This window comes from Triticum aestivum, chromosome 3B, assembly GCF_018294505.1.
Source record: "Triticum aestivum cultivar Chinese Spring chromosome 3B, IWGSC CS RefSeq v2.1, whole genome shotgun sequence".
NCBI lineage: Eukaryota > Viridiplantae > Streptophyta > Magnoliopsida > Poales > Poaceae > Triticum > Triticum aestivum.
In genome coordinates, this window is record NC_057801.1 from 794,104,689 (window position 1) to 794,114,977 (window position 10,289).

The 10,289-nt window shown below is 44.3% G+C and overlaps 1 protein-coding gene and 1 long non-coding RNA gene across 2 annotated transcripts; one reads left to right on the top strand and one right to left on the bottom strand.

Annotated features, from left to right (window-relative positions):
* The first annotated feature begins 1,307 nt into the window (after positions 1-1,307).
* Positions 1,308-5,993, top strand: LOC123072486 (uncharacterized). Its single transcript, XR_006435193.1, has 4 exons — positions 1,308-1,464; positions 4,559-4,622; positions 5,190-5,291; positions 5,742-5,993. It is a non-coding gene; the product is annotated as an uncharacterized lncRNA (long non-coding RNA).
* A 252-nt stretch (positions 5,994-6,245) lies between these two features.
* On the bottom strand, positions 6,246-8,624 carry LOC123072485 (uncharacterized). Its single transcript, XM_044496036.1, has 2 exons — positions 7,380-8,624; positions 6,246-6,386 (listed from the first exon to the last, which is right to left on the bottom strand). The coding sequence occupies exon 1, from the start codon at positions 8,600-8,602 to the stop codon at positions 7,421-7,423; it is 1,182 nt and encodes a 393-aa protein (XP_044351971.1). The 5' UTR covers positions 8,603-8,624; the 3' UTR covers positions 6,246-6,386; positions 7,380-7,420.
* Positions 8,625-10,289: the final 1,665 nt, after the last annotated feature.

The window sequence follows — 10,289 nt, forward strand, 5'->3', positions numbered from 1 at the left end:
TTGATATCGGGGTGAGTGACAGTCGACTAGGTGAGGACAACGGTGGTGGTGGAGGGTTCATAGTTATCAACCTTGGTACTATCTAGGTGGATGACGGGGGCATGATATTATCTGGGTGAGTGGCGAGGGCCTTGATAGTAGCTAGGTGGACGGGTGGGGCCTAGAGATTATGGCGATGGAGGATTTGATATTGTATGGATAGGCTGCGGGGGCCTTGATAGTATATGGGTGTGTGGAGGGCTTGATATTATCTGGATGGGCGGCTGAGGCTTTGACCGCATTTGGGCGGGCGGTGGACGCTTCGATAGTATCTGGGTGGGGGGGGGGGGTTTGAAATTATCTAGATGGGCAGAGGAGGCTTTGATAGTATCTGAGGCGGTAGAGGCCTTGATAGTATTTGGGGCGGCTGTGGGCTTGATAACCAAAGGGTGTCGCGGTAAACATTGAAGATGGAGGAGGAGGTGTCGGGTTCGGATACCCGTACCCTGCTTCACACGTAGGTGCCATGGAGCCGAGCAGCGCAAGCACTACGGCAAGCTTGGCCATCATCGTCAAGGGTTGTGCCTTGTGGGTCTGTGTAAGACTCTAGGTACTCACCATGGCCATATATAGGTATAGCATACTGTTAGCTCCAAGATGAGAGATACAGACGCCAGCAGATGCACCGAACGCTGGTTGCACTACAGGTCAAGCAGTTGACATCCCTCGGTAGTCCAAAGTAAGACAAAGTCTCTGTTTGACACCACGTTCAGCATTAATTGTCACAGTGACCACGCGAGCCATGTTCTACTCGAATAAATTTCTTGCAGATGAATGCACTAACTATGTGTGTTGACATTTGGCACTATTCTATTTCTAGGAGCGGAAAAGTAACTCTCTTTAATTTCTTATTTGGGGACCGGTAATGCTACACATACAGGTTTTTACAGGAGTTTACAGGATTGATTTGATGTGGCAGTTTTTCATTGGGTGTAAGGGGAGGACACGGGCCCACCCCATGAAAATCAGGGGGGGTGGTTATTATGTTTGGAAGGAGTCTGTAAGAGCCTGTAAAACCCCGTACGTGTAGCATTTTTGTTCGGTTTTGCTATTTTTCAGTCAAGTGTTTTGCAATTGGCTATCATTCAAATTTGTGTCCGTTCGATCTCGCGCTGAGATTCGCGCTGTTTTTTGCTTTTTCCTCCTGCTTGTTTTCCGGTTGTTCGGGTTGGTTTTATTTGTCGGTCGGTTTTTCCACTCTCAGCCCGTTATCGCCCGCCGGTCCGGTGCTGTTTGGTTTTTGTCCTTTTTGAAATTTGGAGTGGCGTGTCGTTCCCCTTTCCCATTTGGGTCATTCTGTTTCGATAAGGCCGAGGGAGAGAGCCCGAGCGGCGGAGGAGGCGACGCGATTCCATGGCGATTCTGATCTTCCCCTCTCCTCGTGCTTGATTTTTCCTCCGTGTTCCTTCGATCCCGGCTCCCGTGGTACGTTGCTGCTGTCTCTGGTGGTTCCCCGTTTGATTTTGCTCCTGTTGTGGTCATGCTTTTTCAGATCTAGGTGAAATTCCTGTATGTGGATTCGGATTTCGCATGTTTCTGCTCGTGGTTCCCTGTAGCGGTTGTAGGTGATGTTGTGTTGTTGTTGGTGGATCTGTGGAAGGGGTGCTCAAGTCCGTCCTCTTCGTAGTTCGGCAATTTCCCCTCTGCTCCCGCTCGAGTGAGTTGTGTTGGAGCTTGCAGCTGCGGGTTATAGGCCGCCCCCCTGCTTGTAGTTGTGATTTGTAGCCTTAGATTGCTGCTGTAGGTGGTGGATGTAGTCCTAGTGATTGTTGTAGGGTTGATTTCACTACGAATTTTCTAGTTGGAGATGCTCCATCCTACCATCTTGTAGGTGTGTCTGAATTTCTTCAGATCCTGTAGAATTTCTTCCTCACCTGCTTGTAGTTGTTCTGGTAATCAGTCAAACCGCCACCTAATACAGGGTATCCTGATTACAATGCCCAATGCGTTACCTGTCACCAACCAAACGCCTCGTTAGTTGTTGTAGTTGCTTGTAGCTGCCTGTAGTGTTTGCCCATGTGTTGTTCTAGGTTCTGTAGGGGTGGTAGTAACATTTTGCTACAGTTCTCCCCTGTTTTTGTAGATGTGGATATAGTTTACATTTTTCTGCAGGTGGTAGAGGTAGTCACAGTGGTAGTTGGAGGGGTTGTAGTTGTTTCTCCTAGTATTCGTCATGACTGCCCTATGGCTGGTGTCATTGTGAATTTGTTTTGCAACAGTCTGAATTTGTTTTGTAGGGGTTGTTTGTTCAGTGTTCACATGCAGTGTAATTTAACCAGCATTTTCACTGTTTTTACCACATAATGGTAGTGTAATTTAACCAGCATTTACCGTGTAATCCGTCATAGTTTCAGTTTTTCCAGTATAATGTGCCCTAGAATAACTATTTACATTGTAATCTAACCTTATTTTTACTCTGTAATTTAACCTTCTAAATTCTCAGTGTAAAACATGTCCCAATTCTCAGTGTAATTTTGTGCTATATTTACACTGTGATTTTGTGCTATTATTGTTGTGTAATTGTCCCGTAGTTTCAGTGTAATACACAACTTAGTTTCAGTGTAATCTTCACGATAACTTCTGCATAATTGTCCCTTAGTTTCATTGTAATATGCAACTTAGTTTCATTGTAACTTAGTTTCTCTATAACTTCAGTGTAATTCACTGCATAGTTTCAGTGTAATTTTCACTAGAATTACTGTGTAATTTGACCAATAGGTTGTTTGCAATGTTCCATCACAGTGTAATTTGCGCCAAAGTTACAGTGTAATTTTCATTGTAACTACTGTGTAATTTGTGCCAGAGTTTCAGTGAAATTATGATGGCACTATTACTGTGTAATTTGTAGTGTACTTACACTGTAATCTGTCCATTTTCAGTTGATTGCTTGTAGTGTAATTCTTGTAGTGTAATTACTGTGTAATTTGTATGTAGTCTGCCCATTTTACAGTGTAATTACTGCTAGAATTGCTTTGTATTTGTAGTGTAGTTACACCGTAATGTGCCCCTTTTTTACAGAGTAATTATACTATAACGGATTTGCTATTTTTCAGTCGACTGATTTACAAGGCCATCGTTCAAATCTTTGTCCGTCCGTTGTCGCGCAGAGATTCGCGCTCGATCGCCCTGTCCTGTGTGGTTTTCGGGTTGGTTTTATTTTTTTAGCCCGTTTGCGCTGCCCCGCCCCACCTGGACAGTTCACTGTTGGTTTTTATCCCTGTGTAGTCCCCGTGTAGGATTTCGCTGTAGTGGAAGTAGATGCAACAAACCGCTGGATCTATGTGGATGTTGGAGTGCTCAATGTAGTTGTTCAGGTGTAAGTGTGCAAGTTGGTTGTCAGTGAGTTATAGTGATTGTGACTGGATTTTTTCAGCTAATCCACTCGACATTAGATGTGGTGCTGGTGTTTTTAGCATTTTTGGATGTGGGATGCATGTGTTTAGTTTGCTAGTTACCCTGGATTTTACCTAGTAATTCCAGTGTATTTGTCACACCTTTTGAGTTGATTTACATTGTATTTTTTAGTGTATTTTTGAGTTGATTCCCATCATTTTTCAGTGCCAATGATTCCAGTGTAATCTAGTGTATCTACAGTGTAATTTATCCCAGTTTTACAGTGAATTTTCACCAACAACACCTTTTGAGTTGATTTACATTGTATTTTTTAGTGTATTTTTGAGTTGATTCCTATCATTTTTCAGTGCCAATGATTCCAGTGTAATCTAGTGTATCTACAGTGTAATTTATCCCAGTTTTACAGTGAATTTTCACCAACAACTCCAGTGTATTTTACCCAATAATAGCGCTGTAATTTGTCATCGGATTTAAATGGACTGTAATTTGAATGTAATTATAGTGTACTACAGTGTATTTGTCATCGGATTTTAAGTGGACTGTAATTTGATTGTAATTACTGTAGTATCTGACTTACAATGTAAACTTAGTGTAGTTGCACTGTAACATTATTTCATAGGGGATTTACAGTGTAATTTTCAGTTTAATTGCACTGTAAGTATTGATATCTGATTTACAGTGTAAATTCGGTGTAATTCCACAGTAATTATGAGTGTACTCACAGTGACAATTACGTCAGTGTAATTACTCTGTAATATGTCCCAATTCTCAGGGTAATATGCCCCAATTCTCAGCGTAATTTTGTGCTATATTTACATTGTAATATGTCCCAATTCTTTTTCAGTAACGACCATCACAACTTTGTAATCTGATTTTGCAATGGCAGTTGTCTTTCTTATAGGCACTACACTTTCCTTTTCCACTTCTTTTGTCTTGCCATACTTGTTGCATTTCATAGTAATTCTTGTAATTTCATTGTTCCTTTTCTTGCTCACTGTTCTTGATGCCGCGACAGTAGCCACTGGAACCCAGCTATCTTTTAGTAAAAGTTGAAGTACTCCTGCGCTTCTTCCTTTGTTTTGAACTGCATGCCAAGTTCTGGCTTGAAATTGCTGCTGATGTTCATCAAATTTCCCTCAGATGCGGCAGCCTCTTTATTTTGCAGGAACATCTCAATGTCATCTTCATCATAAATGCATCTTCTTCATCAAGGGAGGCATTGCTTTCAGGTTGTTGATGCAAGTCCCCTTGTTCGCCCCTTTCTTCTTGATTGTTTTGATTTCTGTTAGTTTTTGCTGTTGCTGTACAATCAGCATCATCATTCATCTGCATTTTTTCATTGTCCATGTGTTAGATTTTATTTTTGACATTTCTCTTTCAAGATATGTAGTTGAAACAATTGGTTTTGTAACATCTTACCTCATGTATGTTGATGTTCTCAAACAGTTAATAGCAAAAAAACAACGAATAAATTACATTGACAGTAGATCTTCAGATATTGGAATAATTTTCTTACCAACTTTTGTTTGATTGTGTGTTGTATTTTTCTATTCTGCATCTACCGTTAATGCCTAGGTTTTCCTCTGCATCTATTGTTAATGCCTTTTCTGCATCTACTATTAATCCAGAGGAAAACTATGTGGTGTATTTTCTTACCAACTTCTGTATTTTTCTTTTGTTTTCTCCAATTTTCTTGTTATGTGATGAATGCTCCCAAAATTTCTGCAATTATCTGTGATTTAGCTCTCTGATTTAATCACCTAATGATCTACCCCCTGTTGTTTCTTGACTTCTAGGTGGACATAATGAGAGGAGTTGACGATTTTCATGTACCTGTTGTTTTCCTCTGGATTGATATTGCTGTGTAGCACAAGTGACTGCTTCTGTTCCACCTCCAGGTAATTCCCTCTGCCATGCCTCTGCCTCTCCCCTTTTTCCCTCTCCCATGGCGTTTGTGCCATGTTCTTCTTCCACCTCCCTCTCTCCCATGGCTTTTCTGCCTTGTTCTTCTCCCCACTCCCTCTCTCCAATGGCGTCTCTACCATGTCTTTCTCCTCCATGCCCCTCTTCCATGGCTTCTCTGCTTTGTTCCTCTCCCCCCTCTATCTGTCCAATGGGGTCTCTGCCATGTCCTCCTCCATGCCCCTCCCATGCCTTCTCTGCTATGTTCTTCTCCCCCCTCTATCTGTCCAATGGCGTCTCTGCCATGTCCCTCTCCCATGGCGTTTGTGCTAGGTGAGATCTGTCAAAAGGGGGGGGGGGGGGGGGGGGGGGGGGGAAGGAGGCAGGTTTTTTTTTCGTGTGTCTCAAGTTGAAGAAGAGCCTCTTGCTGATTTTTTTCCTGTCAGGTGCCAGAAGGAAAGGAGGACAAATGGGAGGGACCGGTTCAACCTTTTTGTTTGTTTTTGGTTGACCAGTTTTCAACCCGACCCGTTTTCAACAGACAACTGTCAACAGTTCATTGGATGGAAAAATTGACTGACATCTAATTACAAATCAGTCAAATTACAAATAGACACTCCCTTTTTGTTTGGGGACCCAGGCACAAATTATTCTTCTGTGCAAAATAAGAAAGAAAATCCAAGATTTTTCTTTCTGCAGGGAATTAATCCAAGACTATTTTAGACCTTCCCTAGTATCATGTCAGTGGAATAATCATTGGGCCCCATTTATTAGTAGATCAATATAATGCCCATCACACCCAACTTCATTTCATTGTAATGACCACCGATTATTGGCTAACATAGGAGCTGATCAACAGTTCAACGCACAAGAGTTATTATGTTTACACACAGAACGTGTGTACAGAAAAACGAGAGTAAACGACTACCAGCCCACCAAAAGAGCCATGGTTCTCTTCATCAGGCAACGGACCGCAAAGCATACTGAATTGGCCTCCCCCCATCCATCATCAGTTGGTCAAGATTTCTGTCGCCACTCCCGACAGCAACTCGGCCCCAAAGCGACGTTTGTTTCCCAGATTAATTTCTCTTCTGCAAGGCAGACCAAGAACACAGCACATGTGAACATGATGGAAATAACAGCAGTAGGTTTAGCAGGGTACATATTACTCAAGCAAGCAACGCTGCAACACCACCAGAAACCCTCAACCCCATAAAAATTTAACACCCAGGCCTCATCATCTTACAGGGTAATTCATCCAACATCCAAAGCAACAGCAAGAATACTCCAAACTTAGCACTGAAAAAACAATGTAACAAATGGATTCTTTCCAACAGCAAAAGCGAGATTTCTCATCAACCTTCCAAGATGTCTTATCAAAATACAAAGATTAAAGTTCTGAGGCGGGCGATGACTTAACTAAACATTTGCATCTACATTGGACTCACGACCTTCACAAATAAAATCCATCTCTTAGAAATCCTTACTAATATCACAAACTTTTGTTATAGTCTTAATGTGAACTGCATAGTTTGGCCCCTGCATAGGTTTGGCAACCTCGATACAGTGCAAGACTTCCTCTGTGCATGCCATTGTTTTCTTCGGCGTCATATCCATGATGTGATCAAGATAAATAGATAGAGATAATAACACTGTAAGGGGAAGGGCTGTGCATATTATTGATTATTAGTTTGTATCGACCTTGTCTTCCCTCCGCGCCACCAGGTGTAGGAGGGAAATTCTAGCCGTGCCACGAACTACCCAAGCCTTTCTACGCAATCCCAACAAGAAATTTATTTAGGTTGCCATCTCCCTCTACAGCATGTATGGGTTTCTATTAAGGGAAGTGATGGTCTCCATTCATTTACTAAATATCCATTTTATTAGATGTTGCTGTCATCAATTACAGAATAAGCAAACCATGCCCCAAAACTAATTTGATGAACAATACTGTCAAATATATGAAAAAGATAGTAAGCGAGATATCCATTCATATACATTTGTTGCTAAAGAACCCTTGACTATTTTAACAAACATACACTCCAAAACTAATGCATTAACAAGTTACAAGGGAGCAAATGTACCTTGAGAACTTCTGGGCAGTTCTTATACACCTTGTACTACATCAACAAATGCTTGGAAGGACCCAAGCCAGTGGAAAACAATCCTCCCGTAGTGGTCTCCCTGGGTAGTCGGCAAGAATTTCATGCAAAGATCTATCAACCAAAGAATACTCACTCCAGTACCCAAAGTTTCCAGTAAAGTACAAGCAGTCTCTTCGAACTCCTGGATGATCTGGACCAAGGCAACCAGCAAACTCATGCCTATTAAAGAACAAGCTACAACCACCAAGGCTGTCAGTGCTCGCCCACTTCTTCTCCCCGGATTGCCACTTGAAAACATGGTACAACTTGGTTCTGACAATTAGCAATATCTCACCATGGCACTCTGCGAGCAAGGCCACCGAACTATCTGGAACTGTCTGTGCGCTAAGTTCATCCCCAAGAAACGACAATACCATAGAATTGTTGTTAAGCTCGACAACAGCAAGACGGTAATTTGGATAAATCAACGCGTAGAGGGTTCCTTTCACGAACATCAGACTGTAAGGGTGGTAGCCTTCGTCGCACCACGCCACTTGCCACTGAGCATCCCCAATGCGGCAGTAGGAGATGTAACGGTGCCGTGGCATGAAGGCGAGGACTAAGTCGCCAGAAAAGAGAACACATCCAATGGGTGTAGGGGGATGGGGCAGGCGGGCTCGCTCGCCTGTGAGGAGATGGCAGATGCGAAACTCGGGGCGGCTGGCGGTAAAGATGTTTCTGATGGCGACACGGCAGCCGAAGGAGTGGAAGCAGGTGAGGGTGACTTCTTTGGGGGTGAAGAGCCGGCTGAAGCAGGTGGGGCTGCGGCGTCCATGGGCCACCGCCACGGGGGTGCGCGGGAGGCGGAAGCGGAGGATGCGGCGGAGGGGGACGTGGTAGAGCGCTTCCGAGGCAGAGGTCTTGTGGTGGACGAGGAGGAGCGGACCCTGCGAGGCGAGGTTGGACGATGACAACGGGAGGTGAGCCCGGTAGGCGCGGCAGGCGGCAACGAGGGCGAAGAAGTCCTCGAGGGTCGTCAGCCGGCTCGCGATCAATGCGATGAGCTCTGGTAGGATGTCCGGAGATGGCGAGTCGGTTTCTTCGAGGTTTGTGGAGGGTGAGGAGGAGGACGTGGTGATTGTGGAGGCGAGGGCGGTGGCCGGCAGCGAGGACCTCGTCCGGCGGTTCTCCGACTTAGCCTTTCCCATGCCTCGCCACCGCATCTGCACCGAGTGCGGTACTGGATATGGTGAATGTTGACGTCTAGATCCTTGACATTAGTTTTCCTGCTGTACGTTACCTGGTTAGATTCTGTTGAAATTCTGTTGTAATATCTAGGATCTGCTCCAACGCCAGGCCTCCTAATATCTACGGTACGGTATGCCGTCTCTCTCGAGGCATATATGTGTCAGGCGTGTACATCGTGACTGAATAACACGTCAGAGAATATGTGAGTCTAACTGTGAATGCCTTTTTTTAGGGATCCTGGCCATGTTTCATTAGAGGTCTGTCCATCCAGTTTTAAGGATCAGGGCCGGGTTGGGGTATTGGGCTTTGTCCATCCAGTTTGTCTAATTCGTTGAATTTGACGAAGTGATTTGTCAAACAGTATAGACAAAATAAAACGATGATTTCTCTCAAAAAAATAAAAATACAGGGATGATCCTTCGATCAACATGCTTCTTTTCTCGGTCTCAAACTCTCAATACAGCATAGGTTTGCGTAGTGCTGCATGCGATGGCCTCAATACGTCACCTGAATATTCATTCCATTAGCTAACCCGCAAAGCTCAAACCTAATACATCATCTCTACTTTCCCGCAAAAATAAAATGAGAGCACCTATTCATCAGTTGACTGAAAACAGAAAATGTTTCAGTCCATCCATATATCCTAGCCACATTATGTGAGTCCAACGGTTCCCATCTTTCTACTTTTTATTGCCAATGCCTGGCACGTCATCTTCTTCCTCCCAAACAGCCACCTCCCAACCCAAGCCGAACCCCCTGTTCTGGTCCCCATCGGCCGTTGGGCTGTGCCGCACGCCGGCCACCATCCACCGCCTTTTTGCTGCCACCCAAGTCCATCCATCTAGACACTCCCCACTGGCAGCCTTCGCCCCCTTCCTGTAGGCCCCACACGCTGAACAATCAACCTGCGACTCCCCTCTGTCTAGGCTTTGCAGCCTCATCCCTGACTCCGGTCGTTCCCTTACGAGGCCTTGTCATCTTCCCCACGCATCATTTCACTAGGCTAGGTTTGTTTAGAGAAGGCCAAGGAAGCCTGTTAATGGATCGGCCGTGGCTGGGCCAAGTGCACGAAATCACACGTTGCCATGCGGTGCGCGGTAAGCCAAACGTAGAAACACAATTACTCGGCTTATATTCAATAAAACCGAGTAAGGAATGAAAAAAGCACGACAAAGAAAGATGACTCGGCTAACTGTCTCATAAGCCGACTGGGCAGAAAAAAAGTTCTCGACTTTCAAGCAAAATTGGGCATATAGGAAAAAGGTTCTCGGCTTACAGCTAGCGCTCGGCGATGCTCCATGTCACATGGCAATCACGGACATGGTAGACGGATTCAAGATAGAGCAGGTCCTAAAGTGTGCGGCTAGTGTTTCCCAGCTAACCTTAAGGAATGCTTTTGTTCTTTTTTATATTACAAGAAACATGAGCCGCCTAGCTGCTGACATGAACTCGGCTTACATGTGGTCAATTTATTCCAAATATATTTGTTAGTGCAAAAATTGTAGAAGGACAAGTTATGGGCTGTGCAATCTCGATGTATTGATCGGTGCACCAGGCACGTATATATAAGTACAGAGGTGGGCCACAACCTCAACTATACAAGGAAACAGGAGGTGGGCCCTACACACACATATACACGTACACAATATACTCAACACCCCC